At 41.2% G+C, this 15101-nt stretch overlaps 1 protein-coding gene across 1 annotated transcript in view; it reads left to right on the top strand.

Moving 5' to 3' along the window:
* Positions 1 to 2464: 2464 nt before the first annotated feature.
* The window catches only part of CIP2A (cellular inhibitor of PP2A), a 30106-nt gene continuing 17469 nt past the window's right edge, over positions 2465 to 15101 (top strand). The window contains exons 1-12 of the mRNA XM_075168958.1: positions 2465 to 2673; positions 4279 to 4426; positions 5764 to 5876; positions 7987 to 8081; positions 8692 to 8788; positions 9771 to 9893; positions 10047 to 10192; positions 10885 to 10960; positions 12081 to 12308; positions 12811 to 12970; positions 13831 to 13972; positions 14731 to 14830. Of these exons, the coding sequence (XP_075025059.1) occupies positions 2572 to 2673; positions 4279 to 4426; positions 5764 to 5876; positions 7987 to 8081; positions 8692 to 8788; positions 9771 to 9893; positions 10047 to 10192; positions 10885 to 10960; positions 12081 to 12308; positions 12811 to 12970; positions 13831 to 13972; positions 14731 to 14830 (1530 nt within the window). The 5' untranslated portion in view covers positions 2465 to 2571. The remainder of the gene's footprint in view (positions 2674 to 4278; positions 4427 to 5763; positions 5877 to 7986; positions 8082 to 8691; positions 8789 to 9770; positions 9894 to 10046; positions 10193 to 10884; positions 10961 to 12080; positions 12309 to 12810; positions 12971 to 13830; positions 13973 to 14730; positions 14831 to 15101) is intronic.

Here is a 15101-nt window from a genome sequence, read left to right as displayed (position 1 = left end):
AGAATGCTTACTACACTTCATTTGCTACTGCCATTAGCTCTGTATTGTAATATGTATGGGTTTTGTTATTTTTTAATGTAAGAATTTGCTTTAATCTTACCCCTCATTTTAAATATTTGATATATACTTTTGTTATGAAGGTGGCCTGCAACTAGCAGCCCAAGCCAGAACTGGAACATATGTCCTGATTCTCCTGGTCGCTAGTACCAACTGCCTCTCCATTTTTGATCTTGAGGAAGACATTTATATTGGTTATGTGTTTGTTTAAGACCTTTCACAAATTACTTATGTATTTTTATCAGTAATACTAGTTAGATTTCTTTCTTATTATGTTTCTTTCACACCAGTATTTGTTAAAAGACTTTTAGATCTTTCAGTGTTTTGGACTTTATTATGAATTTAACAGTGCTAACCATTTTTGGTGCCAGGCTCAAATGGTACTTGTGAAGGAGACAAACAAGAATATTAAATCTGGCATTGCCAAAAATACTAACATATGTGTCCAAAAATCATGAAAAGAAAGCAGTTGTCCATGAAAAATGGCACTATTGGAGAGAAAAAAAGCAACCCTTGCTCTGTAGAAGCACATACTGATGTGTCCCTTTATTTGCAGAATTCAGCAGCCCGCCTGATAGTTGGTTATCGCATGTACCAGACTGAGCAGCTGCTGTGCTGAGACATCCCAACTCCACAGCCTGGTCTTTAACAGTACAGAACACTACAGGTTTTCTGAAATTATATCCTCAGCAGCCCCCCACGTGCTAAGCCAGTCACACTGATGTTCAGCCTCAGGAAAAGGCCGAGTGACAAGGGATCCCAGGCCGTGCCTCATGACCCTGACTGCGTGATTCCTGATGGCTGAACAGACTATTACTTACAGCCGACTCGGACAAGCGGCTGGGCTGTGGTGCTTTTTAAGCCAGCAGTTGCTCTGGTTAACATGCTGCACTGCAGGCAACCCTGCTTTGGACTTAGATTTACAATGCCGCTGTGGCTGCAGCTCCAGACGCTACATCCAGACCCGCAGGCCTCATACATTAGAAAACAATCTGTGCATGAGTTTCAAAAAAGTATGTTCAAAAGCTTCACACACCAGCATCTATCTTCCAACAACCCAAACGTGTTTGTGTGCATGTCTGCATGTGGGTTGAGCAGTGAGGGGCCAAACCATGTTGCACCTGAACGCTCGAAAGGTAAAAGAACCAAGTTTAAATCCACATTCAGGGTGCCCCAACTGGAACGGGCGACCTCATGTGCATGAGCAAACAAAATGGATTCTTGTCACGCTATCCTTTGCATCCCAGCCTCTCTGCTGGGTGGGCACGAGCCAGCTGTGAAATTTTGGTGACAGTCCAAGGCCCTGAGCAGGTACCTGGCAGCAGCAGGAGGTCTTCCGCTCTGGCAGCAGCAGAGGAAAAGTTTGCCGGAGAGGAAGCAGCTGGCAGGCAAGCGGCGAGGAAGGCATGGGGCCGTGGTGGTCCTGCCTGGCTGTAGCTGGAGGCGGGGGGACAGGTGGGGTTGGTGTGGGGCTTGAGGTCCTGTGCAGAGCGGGAGAAATGGAGACGGGGGGGGGGGAGGGGCGAGAGGCTGGTGTGCGTGTGGCGGAGGAGCAGAGCGGTGCGTAAGGCGAGCGGCGTCGGGGTCCCGTTGGCGTGGGAGGCGGCGCGACCGTGGGGTGGGCGCGCAGGGAGTGGGTCCGAGCGGTGGGGCGCAGGGCCTGTAGGGGTCGCTGTGCGCCCTCCGCCGGTGGGCATCTCCGTTAGACGAGCGGCCAGGTCGCGGGACGCTGGACCCGGTTCGATCCCCACCCCCAGCCCTTGCCCGCGGGCGGCCCGCCAAGGGGGCCCCGCGCACCTCGTCTTCTCTCTCGGCATCGCCTCGGCCGCACCCGCGCCAGCACTGCACGGGCAGCTTCGGCTTTCCTCGTTAACCTGTCATGATCCTGAGCTGGAGGCTTTTTGCCCTCTTTCCTCCCCTTCCCGAGGGAGAGGGCGGGGAGCCACAGGCAGGAAGGGCGCCCGGCCTCTGGCCGGGCTCAACCCCACACCAAAGGGGTAGGCAAGGCTGACGTGGAAAAGAAAGGCAGCAGCAAGGCAAAGTAGGGCTGTGGTGCAGATGGAAACCTGCGGCGGTTCCAGCCCTGAGGCTGCCTTCCCGAGGCGGGGGGGTGGCAGACTCAGCACGCCCCAACCTACACCTCCTCTTAGGACAAGTCTCGTTCCCTAACTTTCCGCACCGCCCCGGCCGCACGTGAGCCCTAAAGCCGGAGGCACCCACCCAAGCGGCTGTATGTCCTGGATTTCCCCCACTTCTCCCTCAGGGGGTAACGCAGCAGTACGCCCGCGCCCCCAGCCCCTACGCGCCGCCGCTGATCGCCGAGACACACCCTGCCGGGGCTCCTCCCTACTCCATCCCCCTTAAAGCAAGATGGCGGAGGCGGCGTCTCCCGTCATGCCCCGCGGGGCCGGCGGCCGCTCCCCTTCAGTGGACGCTGCCATCAAAATGGCGTCGGCGGCGGGAAATACGAGTGGGGTTTGTCGCTCGCGCGTCTGACAGGGTAGCTGAGGCGTCATGGATGCCTTGGGCTGCATGAAGTCCTTGCTCCTGGCAGCCACGCAGTACCGGGCCGCCAAGACACCGCCCAACGCAGCGCTCCTGCAGCGCAGTCTGGAGGTGAGAGCGGCCCGGTCCTGGGACCCCGGGCCGTGGTGGGAGCGGGACGGCGCGGCCGGGAATGTGGGGGTGGCCGTGGTGTTTCCTCGGGCTTGGGGGCTCGGGTGACTCTTTTTGGGCCCCGGCCTCGGCTGGCTTCTCTCCGCCGTCATCGCCCTGGGCGGCCGGAGCGCGGGCTCCGGAGCCGCCGGGGCCTCGGCCGGCTCCGCCTCGCCGCTGCCTGCAGGCGCCTGTTGGCGCGGGCCCGGGCGGGCCCGCGGCCTCCCCTGTGGCTCAGCGGCCGGAGACGAGGAAAGTCGCCCGATGACCGATTGCCAGGGGAGCTGGTGGCCGAGCGAGGCCGTCGGACAGAAGAAGCGTTTCAGTTTTTAGCAATATCCTCGGACTGTTCCTATGTCCTTTATTATAATGTGTTATGGTCTTTGAGTGTATTTACAGATGTGTGCAGTGTGTTTATATGCACATAGGCTAAGCATATAATGTGTCTTATGAGGAACTTTTTTTTTTCATATCTCCTAAATTCTGACCCAGAAGGATCATTTATTTTTACAACTTAAAAATAGGGTTTGAATGATGAACTGGTCTGGTATCTGGAGTTTGCCAGTTTCATGCAACACATAATCAAAAGTGTTTGCTGCTAAGGGGTAGGCCTGTCCATTTGCCTGACCTCTAGGTAGAGCCTTGTGTATAACCCTTGCGGTGGGCATGCTTGGCAGGGCGAGAGATTGACACATTGGCTGAATGCTTAATCTGCAAGGTGCCTTTTTCAAATACAGATTTATTTTTTTAATTGCTAAAACATTAGTATAAGAGTTAGTATTCGGCTTAGCTTTCTTCTCTGTATCCATTGTAAAGAGGTAGACAGGGAATATGCAGAAACAACATTATGTTGCTCTCTTGTGCAAGTATAACTTGTGTCTACCTGTATTGATGCACAGGTGTATAATTTTCAACATCTTCTGATATAGGTTTCCCTGAACTCAGGTTCCATTTTTTCATCTCAAGTACAGAGTGCTCCCAAAGCAGCACTACCTGTTACTGCTTATCCTTCCTGCAGAGTGGCACCTTTGGGTTCCTGTCTACGTCTTTAGAAAGCAGGCTGTTGGGCTGAGCTGAAGGATGATTACTAAATGTTTGTATTGAGCAATCTGTTTCGTTGTTCTTTCAAAATAAATAAACATTATCTTTTCTCTATGCTAAAACATATGTAGGAGGAGTAACCTGTATTAATTCTGTTCAATGTGTAAAGAAATACAAAGTGTGGCTCTGCTATAGCTATGAGATTAAAAAGAATGCTGTTACTATGAATGCTGTCAGCAAGCAACAAAAGAAGCCCCAATATATTATAAATGATCACAATGTAAACTTGGTACTTTCTAAGAGTAAAGGGAACACAGCCAATGGAATGAAAACCAGATTTTTTTTAAAAGCTTTTTTTTTTTTTGCAGCAAATGTGAATACAAAGGTCCTGTTAGAGTGGCACTTACACTTTTGATTTATCAAAGAGGGCAAAATCTATTTAATACACCTCTGTGCTTTGACTTCTGTGTTAAATACGTTGTTGTAGTTGAGTAATTAAGGTTGTTTTTCTCCCTTTATCTCCAGGTTATCTCTGGACTGAAGCTTACACGATTATTTGCTTCAAACCAGATTCTACCAAGTGAATGTCTCAGTTGCCTAGTAGAACTCCTCGAGGATGCTAATATAAACCCATCTCTAACCTTGTCTGTGGTTACTTTGCTATCACAGCTAGGTAAGGTTTGCGTCTGAACTTTTTATCTTTGGTCTGGGAAAGAGAAGACAAGACAGGTGCTGATTCTGTGGCATGGGTGATGAACTTCTTGGGAGAAGTGTAAGGTGTGAAAGATGAAGTGTTTTTCATTGTAGTGGAGTGCTTGGCTGAGCCACCTGACTGTACATACAAGACCAGATAAGATGTTACATCACCATGAAAAGCAGATTTGAAGTCATCACTGTGAAATTACGATGATCATGCCTGTCAGAATTTGTTTCCTCAATGGGTAGAGTGAGGAATTATTCTCTTGTCCTTGATTTTTGGAGCTTGAAGAGACTACCTTTTTTAATGAAGTGAAGAAACCTGCGTAGGGGATGCAAAGATAGGGAGAAGCCATGTTACATCAACAACTGTCATCACTTCAGTTTACCTCTCCCATTGGAGTGTTTGCTGGCCGGCAGTTTGGGCTCTCCAATAGCGTCGGCCTGTGTGCACCAAGTTTCCCAATTATGAAATAGGTTCTACTGCCTCTTACGTGTTTCTTGAGATGCATTTTTTTTTTTTCCCCATTTGACAGAAGTAGGACTTCATTGTCTAGGGAGTGCTCACCATAACCTGCATATGTAGGTTACATATACAGGGAAAAATTATCCCTTCTCTGCTTAGTTTCTCATCATGTGTGAGTAGTTATTCAAGATTTGAGTCCTTTATGATGACACCTTGTTTATCTTCTCTGATTTTTGGGGTTTCCAGCCTCTTTGAGCTTCCTTTTAGGTTTTTAAAACAGTTACTGTAGAATATATTTGTTGCTGGGGTTCTTACCTATCTTTTCCAACCTGTTGGATCTGGAAAACTTTAAGAATTAGTCCTCCTCCAACTGATCTGTTGCTTTACCTGTCATCCTTGTTTGCTACATCTTTTCCAGGATCTTTGCCTAAGCAAAGCTGGCTTTTTTTATTTAACTATTGCTAGATAACCCTATGAAGGTATCAGTTTTAGTCTACTTGCCCACCATAGCGTGCAGCAAGAAACTGAGATCATTGATTTTAAGCTTTAAAGCCTTTTAAGTGGAGGTTTCAAGATCTCAAACAGAACTAAAACTTTGTAGGTAGGAGGTAGGCCATTCCTTCAGTGTCCAAGAATCTTAAGGAGAAGTATTAGTGTTTCAATTAACTGTAAGTTCAGAAGTAAGGTAGAAATGCAGGTGCATAGGAGCTGTGATATATTTGTAGTTATTTGTGAAATATACATGAAAAACTGGTCAAAGACTTTGGCTTCTGCTTAGATTGGTAGCTAATACAACAGTTGCTTTTGCTATTAGATACAGTTTTTTGTTAATAATTCTTAAATTCTAGCTTTAGAGAATGAGACTAGAGAAGCTCTTCAGGATATCTACAATCTGACCAGCGTGCTGGCAGGAGTGGTTCGTCGAAGTTCTACTAATCTTAGCGACCCAGTCTTATTACAGGTAACAGGAACTAATGCTTAATAATATTTGGCTACTGTTGCATAGTATACATTATACTGTATGTATATAATAACTCTTTAAAAGCTCTATCTGAAATAATGTGTTGAGGGAAAGTTGATCTTAGCTATGTATTTTATTTGCTGTATGAGGCTAGTATGACAGTATTTTAACACTGCATAGAGTTCTTTGTATTCTCTCTTTAATCTTTCTTGTGCTTCTCACCTGCTCTAATTTTAAAAAAAAAAAAAAACACACACAACACCAAGGCCAACAACCAAACAAAAACCTGTTTTTGAAATTATTTCAAGAAATCACTGCTTGAGAGCTTGGAAGGTTATTTTCTGCTTGAGGTATTTAGTTATTTCTCCTAATGTTCATAACAAAAGCCTGAAGATTGTTTTGTCTAATCAATACTTTGACAGGTAATTGTGAAGGAGTGAAAGGAAAGCTGTGGCTGCCGGTTCTTATGGAAGGTTTGCAGGGCATGTATGCCTCCTTCCCTCTGGTCAGTGCTATCTGCCAGTGAATGCAAGGGGGCTGTGCTAATGGAAGCTTCCTTTTAGGAGCCAAGTGCAGACGTTATAGGGGCTTTTTTTGTGAATACATGATCTCTCACAGTTTGACTTCATCAATTTTAACCTGTCCTTTCTATACATTAAACAGTAAAGTTGGGCAAAATTTTTGTTTCCTTTTTTTTTTTTTTTTCCCAATATGCACAGGTTTTCTCATATGTGGCTCTGAGCTCTCAGCAAGTACTTGCTGGCTACCTGTGGTCACATCTCTTTTCTGGAAAGGGAAAACAGAAAATGAATTTGCTAGGAGTTCTGTTGCCCTTGATCTGTGGAAAATGAGTCAAGCATTCAGTAAAGAACACTTCACACAGTTTGTCTATTTCTCAAAGCACTACGAGTACCAGAAGACTTAGGGATCCAGGTGACTTGCCAGTCAGTGGGAGAGATTTTGTAGTCACCAAGTAGATCCAATTATAAGACCTTTAAGTTCTTATATCAGATATTTATACGGTGATATTTTGTTTCAGCTGCTATCCTATGCTGTGATTTTTCGTCATGTTTGAGTATACATCCTGGTTTCAGCTGGGATAGAGTTAATTCTCTTTCTAGTAGCTGGTGTGGCCGCTGTCTTTTGGATTTGGTATGAGAGGAATGTTGATGGCACATTGATGCTTTAGTTGTTGCTAAGTAGTTCTTCCACTGGTCAAGGACTTTTCGGCTTCCCTTGCTCTACCGGGTGCATGAGAAGCTGAGAGGGAGCATAGCCAGGACAGCTAACCCAACTGGCCAATGGGGTATTCCATACGATATGATGTCATGCTCAGTATATAAACTAGGAGGCATGATCCGGGAATCATGGCTCGGGGACGGGCTGGGCATCGTTTGGCGGGTGGTGAGCAGTTGCATTGTGCATTGCCTACTTTGTATTCTGTTGTTGTTATTACTACTGTTCTACTTTGTTTTATTCCAATTATTAAACTGTTTTTATCTCAGCCCACGAGTTTTCCCACTTTTGTCCTCGCGGTTCTCTCCCCCATCTGACTGGAAGCGGGGGGGGAGGGAGGGTGAGTGAGCGGCTGTGTGGTGTTTAGTTGCTGGCTAACTTCATATTCACTCAGTTATGTTATGTGCTGAAAGAATGCTGTATGAAGGACTTTACTACCATTAGATCTGTTGGCAGTCTTTACAGCAAACCTGTTTTCCTATAAACATACTTTCCACAAGAGGTTGCAAAGCGCTTTTTGGATTTTGGTGAAACTTCTAGATTTTTCAGTAGGACAAAGCCCCTTTCTTGCAGAATGGAGAGCTTGCTGACGAGGCAAAGGGGAGAATTGGAGGGACTAAAAAGGTAACTCCTCTGTCAAAATAAAACCTTATTCATCTGTTTGGGCTTTTAATAAGTACATCAATGTGGTAGGACATGACTCACTGTGCTTGCAGCAGCTCGTGTAATTGTTATGTTAACATTAGAGTCTGAAAATTAATTCAGTTGTGGTGTCTTATTATTTGTTCTTTCAGTTTCAGCTTTTGTAACTTGTAACATTCTTCAGTGAGATGCTATAGGAAAGACATATGTGAATAGCTTTTTATTTCCTCAGAGTATTCAGTTGCTGCAGAGGCTAACCTACAATGTTCCAGTCTTTTGCGCTGGTGCCAACATCGATGAATTAATTTCATTTCTAATGCATCATGTGTAAGTGTGTACTCAGTTGTCTTTTCTTATGGGAAATATCTAGCTAAGTTTCTAAACTTTCTGAAGGCCATTAGCATATTGCACTAACCTGGTCTCCAGAGTGAGCTGTGGCATTTTTGCTCTGAAGTTAACAGAGATTTTTCTTTGAAAACCATGTTGTTACAGATTGTCAAATGCAGTGATTGTGGGACTTTGGGTGATTGAATATTAATTGGCCTCTTAGCCCACACCGACACTGGGAGGAGGGAGCTAACAAAGAGAAAAGCCAGGAGAAAATTCGTGCTTGTCATTAGGAACAGACTTATGTTAGATTAATATGAATTCTGTGCAAGTGTTGTAAGAGATCTAATGACTATTAAAAGCACCTGCAATAAATGTCCTTTGATGGTGCTGATCTCTGATACTGTTTTTTTTTACAGATGTGCTTAGTTAAAAACTGCCCATACTATGGGGATTGCAATCTGAATTTTGCTTTGCTTGGTGGAATGGTGTCTAATTTAAACAAACAAAAAAAAAAACACCAAACAAACCACAAACAAATTCTGGTAACTAAATTCTGGATGCTTTACTAAAAATATCTTTGTTTAAATTTCTGGACTTTTCTTTTAAGTCAATCCACTGAAGATGAGTTAACGATACCATGTTTAGGACTCCTGGCGAATCTCTGTCGTCACAACTTGTCTATTCAAACTCAAATAAAATCTTTGGTAAGAGTTTTGTTTTTGTGGCATGATTCTATGGCTTGAGGGCAAAAGAGAGTTACTTGACTGTGGGGAATCACCTTAGTATTTCTTACACGCTTTTTTTGTGGTAATAATAACCCTGACCTGTTTGTTTTCCAGAGTTGGCGGTTGTTTCTCCCATATTGGAGAAAATAACCAGTAGAACAGGAAACTGGGTATTCTCTTTCCTTCTCTACAGTTCTGTGTTGTTGCACTAGCTTGTGTTATGCATTCAGTTTCTGCAACTGTTCTCTGCAAATGAAAGATGAGTTTCAGATTTGAGCATTCTTCCTTAGAAAAACTAAATGTTGTTAACATATGAAGACTGTAGTTGGATTTTTGGTAAGCTGCTTTAACTTTGGCCAAGAAAGAGCCCTGCCTTTTAAAAGATAAATCAATAAAATGCCACTGATCTTGATGTCAGGTCAGGGCCCTTGAATCCTCAAATACACATCCATATCTGAGCTACTCAGTTCCTGTCTCTTCATAAATCAGTGCAAACATAACTTATTTTTCAATTCAGAAAAACAAATTCATCTAGGTGGCAGTGAATGTTGTACTGTTTACCTTGGAAGAAAGGCGGGAAGGGGAGGAAAGAAGGAACTATTGTCAGATCTGATCACTGAGCAGAGAAGGGATGGGGTCAATTTTCAGTGGTTATTTTCTATTAGACACTTTAGCAAAATTACTTTCTCATCTTTCTTTAAAATAATGATAGAATTTCTTCCTTGCTTTTTTTTTCCTTATACAAGTTCAACAGAGAATTTAATCATTGACATCAACACTAGTATTGTGCAGTAGAACTTTAAAATAATTTCCTAGAGAACAGTTATCATTCTAATATTTTTTTGTATTATTATTCATTATTTGTATGGCTTATTTATAAAATATCTACAATCTGTAAGTTTGGTGTTTTTCTAGAGCAGAATAAAATGTATAATGCTTATGTTTCTCCTTTTTGCTTTAGAATAATGTGAAGAGTTTCTATCGTACCTTGATAAGTTTCCTGGCCCATAGTAGTTTGACTATGGTTGTGTTTGCACTTTCAGTATTATCAAGCCTTACTTTAAATGAAGAAGTAGGAGAAAAAGTAAGTGATACTTTGAAGTCTGTTCTACTCTTAAGTTGTAGATAAAACTAATAATCACTGACAAAATAAAATTCTAATGCCAGCTAGTTTTAATAAGCAAGAGACCCAGCAAAGTAAGTACATGCCCATACATAACTTTTTTCTTCCTTTCAGCTCTTTCACGCTCGAAATATCCATCAGACATTTCAGTTAATATTCAATATTGTTGTAAATGGAGATGGTACTCTAACAAGAAAATACTCTGTTGATCTACTCATGGATCTTCTGAAGAACCCCAAAGTTGCAGATTATCTTACCAGGTATGGCTTCACTTCCTAAAAGTACAGGATATTTTTCCTAAGTTCTTGTTCAGTTCCTTTGCTGTATGCTATTTGTATTCTGAACCAAACATTGGAAAAAATTCCCTAAGTGCTTTTTGAGTGTTACTGGTTGATTATAACTGCTGTACCTGAAACTAAAGGATTCTTGTGTTACTAGTTTCACACAGAAGTGTGAATCAAAATCTGTGTTTTCATTGTCACTTAAGGAATATTTAATAGTTGTGTTCAGTAACTCTTTGTCTGGACAGTATGGGTGGTCAGACAACTTGATGAATAGCTATCTTGCCTTGTACAAGCCTATATTATCTTGAAGTAGAGTAGTATGGTTGAAGTTGTAATAATTTTACTGGAGGGCATTACAGAGTAGTTCTGTGGAGGGCTTGGTTAGTTCTACAAATTCAGCTAGCAGAATTTAGTTGCTGAATTTGAATCTAAATCTAGCAGTAAAAATAGCTGGAAAATCTCGGCTTATTTTAAGGAATTTGCTTTCATTCTTAGAATATTTTTAAAGCTTAGTCTATGTTAAATAGAAATTACATTATCAAAATTATGACTGTACTTGGAAGTGTTGGGGTAAGGAGGAGAATAGGGCACTTGCATTCATCACTCGGTATAAATGTCTGAGTGAAATTCCAATTTTTTTTTTTCTTTCTCCTCTATGTATGCTGTAGATATGAGCACTTTACCTCATGCCTTGGTCAAGTATTAGATCTTCTTCATGGAAGGGATCCCAATTCATCATCTAAGGTATTTATACTTTTTCAGTTTAAGCTTAAGAGGGTACAATTCCTAATCTAGTTCCACTTCTGCAGTCATAAGTAGGTTTCTTGTGTATGAGGGTTGATAATGAAATACATTGACTTCAGGACTCTTAAGTGACCTATGGTATTCATCAAGTTTATATTTTCTAGTTGTTCAAAAGGCTGTCAGGTTGAATTTGTAATGGTTGGGGTTTTTGCCAGATTATGTGTGTCTGCTTTCAGGCAACAGCCATAAAGGCAAAAAGCCAACATAAACACTTTTTGTGCTTTGGCTAAGAAGAAACTTTGGGATCTACCAGAAATGCAGTGTGTACCCCACTTCATTAGCTAAAACTTGAATTAATACTACTCAGACTTTGAACTGATGATGAGGGAACAATGATGCTAATTTCAAAGTCTTTGGAATAAGTTCTTTCATATTAGTTGAACAAATAGATGCCACGTTCGGTTAAGCAGTTAATTGTTGCATTCAACTTTGTCTCACTGGCACTTTACATAAATGAAAAATTGGCCAGCTGTTGCTAAAGGCTAAAAAATGAAATGTTGTGAAAATATTTGGGCTAAATACATCTGTGAAATGAATTTTAAGCTTTTTTCATGAAAGTGTCTTGCATTATAGTAAATGATAAATGCTAATGTTTCTGTGTATGTGATGATGTTGTTGTTGTTGTTGTTTGTTGGTTTTATTTAGAAAGGATTATATGGACAAGGAGCTTTCCGGGGTGCTTTCCTCTTTGTCTCTGAGTATGCACGTGTGCATCTATTCATGTCCCAGCATATTTTCCCTTCCATAGCTTTCTTCATTCTGAGCATATACGCATTTCTACTGCTTATTAGATTGCTAGCTAGCAGTCGTGCTTTTTAAAAAAGACGGGAAAGCAATACATTGGATACTAACTGTCACAAGCCTTCACCAGTGTAATGCACTGTATTTCTGCTGCTGACTTGGCTTTAAGGAAAGAAAACTATTCTTCAGAAAACTTTGAAGTGCTAAAAGGAGTTGCGTAGAACTTGCATATCTTTTTAGACTTGTCCTATGTGAGTTGCAATTTCTCTGTAAGTACTTGATTTAAAAGTACTCTTGAACTCTCATTCTCTTCACACAGATCTTAGAACTGCTGCTTGCCTTCTGTTCTGTGATAGAACTGCGTCATACCCTGCGGCAGGCTATACTGGAGCCATCTGGCTTGCCAGTCTCTGGAAATACCAGATTTGTGACTTGTTCAAAGACTTTTGAACCATCTGTTGCATTGGTGCACTTGTCAAACCAACCATTGGACAACTCTGAAGACTGTTCAGTTCTAGCATTGCAACTATTTAAAGAGATTTTTGAGGTACCAAGACTGATAATTGAGTTTAAAGAGCAGCTTTAAACTTTATTGAGTTTTAGCAGTTATATTTTTAATTGCTTTTTAAACAAGTACTAGCATTTTCCTTGAAACATAACATGTAAAAAATATACCTGAAATAAAATTCTTCCTGTTCTAGAATTCCATACTCTGTAAACCAACTTTTCTTCTAAAGACACGCTGTATTTTAGAAATATGTCTGCATTGAAAGTTAAGTGGAAGATATGGCAGTTCATGAAGTCATGAGATAGATACAAAGCTATCAAAGAATTACTTTCTAGGACTTGTAGAAGTGAGGAAGTTTCTGCTGTTTGTGTGCTTTTTGTAAACTTCCTCCTCCAGTATGATACTGATCAGCAGTCTTAAACCTGAAATAGCAAGAGGCTGGGAAAGCTTCAAGGCAGGCTGGTAGAGGAAGGGGTAGAGAAGGCTTGACTTCCTTGTTCCTTGTAGTTTTAAATATTGACATAAAATGTATTTATTACAGGATGTTATTAATACTGGGAACAGCGCCTCAGCTGAACACTTTGTGGAGCTTTTGCTGCCTGTTCTTCTTGATCATCTTCAGATGCCAGAACAGATTGTGGATGAGCTGTTAGTGAAGAAAAAGTGTGAAAGAATGGTCAAGACTATTAATGTCCTGACAAATATCCTTTTAATGTGCCTATTGGCAGTTAATTTATTATTCCTCCACCATGATCTGCTCTAAGATGTTAGAAGAAATGTCCATCTTGGGTCCCTTTAATAGCTTTTAATGACAATAACTGCCCTAATTTTACTTAGGACTGTCTTCTTGAAAGACCTTAAGTAGGTTTCTAATTGCTGTGAAATTAATGTGTGATACAGTGGTGCAGGATAAAATGTGGTGGCTGCTCAACAGTACAGAAGCACTTTGCAGATCAAAAATGAAGATGAGTGTTTTCTGTTGAAATTGCAAGGGGAGTTTGAGTGGCCATCTTCTTGATTAGTATTAGTATTTTCACCTAGCTAAGTCAAGTGCAGCACCCAGCCAAATATGATATAAATTTAAATCAGTGAAACGAGGAAAAATAACATGGAATGATACGGCTTTACACTCTTCTTGGAGTCCTTAGTGTCCACAGTGTCATGTAGTAAGGAGGACATGACTACAGGACATAGTCCTGCATCTAAGCTGAGTTCTGTGAAAAAGTCACTTTGCTAATTCAGTCCTAGAGAACTAGTTCTTGTATTAGGGACTAATTGTTCACTACCTTTTGTTCATCATCTTTCTTTATGCCACTCATTTTGTTGTGGTTTCCCTTAGCTGTCTGTTTCCAAGTAAGTGTGTATTTTAATTGAAAAGTGAAGCTTACTTGGCTTGTGAGTTACACGTGAGTTAAGCATGATTTAAGTGGTTTATGTAGTTGAGTTTTAAAAGTATTTTTGGAGGCTTTTGTGCTTTGTGTCCTTTATTATTAGAAAATGTTGCCTTTTGGTGCCAATACCTAAGCATAGGTATATTAAGTTTATTCTTAACTCAGTCTACTGCTCTGTAGAGATGACATTCTGAAAATGCATGCCTCGAAGGTACTGACTGCCAGCCAATGCATGTCTCTAATAGAACACCAATTTACGTATAGTGGGATTGATACTGGTTTTGGGACAAAAGTAGTGGACTCTAAAATGTGGTGAGCACATAAATTTATCTAAAGTCTAATGTAGCAAGACTTGTATGACAGTTGTGATATTGTTCCAATGGAAAGTATATTGTAGTTGAAAGGTACCATTTAAATGAATGTAAATGGATACTATTTTTAAATCAAAATTAGTATTTTTGTGGCAATAGACAGTAATGTTGCTGGTCAGTTCAATAGGTAAAACCTAGCTTAAACACTCAGATATTGTTTTCAGCATACTCTGGAGACCCACTTATGTGGAACAATGACCTTAAACCTAATGCAGTGGTTCAGGCTTATCCAAGTTGAAGCTTACCAGAACTGCTCATGGCACCTAATTTTTCATTTTGATTTTATGCAACCAGAGTTCAAAAATATCACGTATTGGGAGGGAGAGAGAATCATTGCACTGAAGATGGAATATACATTCCTTCAGCTCAGTGTCATTAACCTGAATGTCGATATAACTAAGAGTTATATGGCCAAAAAACAGTGAAACATAATTGGACCTACAATTAAACCCTCCTCACTTTCAACTTGAAAGTGGTTTTTTTGGTCTTCACTGTTGCCATCCTTGGCATGCTGGAGAAGCATGTCCAAGGAACTCAGTGATCTCTCTTGGTGTTGGCATTGTTGCCTTGCTAGACATTTCTTTGTGAAGGTATTTATTCATTTTTTTTTAAATTGACTGAATTTATTCATCAGTGCTGATTTGACAAATCTCACTCTACCTTTTTTTTCCTCCCACTTTGCTTTTCTATTTATAAAAGCAAACTTGCTGCTGATATTATTTTGAAAACACTTGATCTTATGAGCAGACTGAAGCAGGATGTACCTGGTATGGAGGTCAGCTTCTACAAAATTTTACAGGTATGATTTTAAAATGTCTTATGAAGCATATCTGTGAAGCAAAGTGTCATTGCACTACAGTAGTTTTAGTTCTGAATGTTTTGCATGCTTATCTCTGAAGTGGCAAAACTTGTAGAAAAATATAGTCCCCTGGGCTTAAGGCTGTTTCATTTTTAATTCATCTAAAATAAGAGCAGTTTGCTTTTGCTCCAATCATTTATTTCAGTAATGCATGTGAAATCATTCAGCTGCCTGGTAAGAATTATCCTTTTAAGACTGCATTAGGACTGCA

The sequence above is a fragment of the Calonectris borealis genome, chromosome 1 (assembly GCF_964195595.1).
Source record: "Calonectris borealis chromosome 1, bCalBor7.hap1.2, whole genome shotgun sequence".
Lineage (NCBI taxonomy): Eukaryota > Metazoa > Chordata > Aves > Procellariiformes > Procellariidae > Calonectris > Calonectris borealis.
Note: the sequence above shows the minus strand (reverse complement) of the source record. Positions and strands in the feature narration are given on the sequence as shown.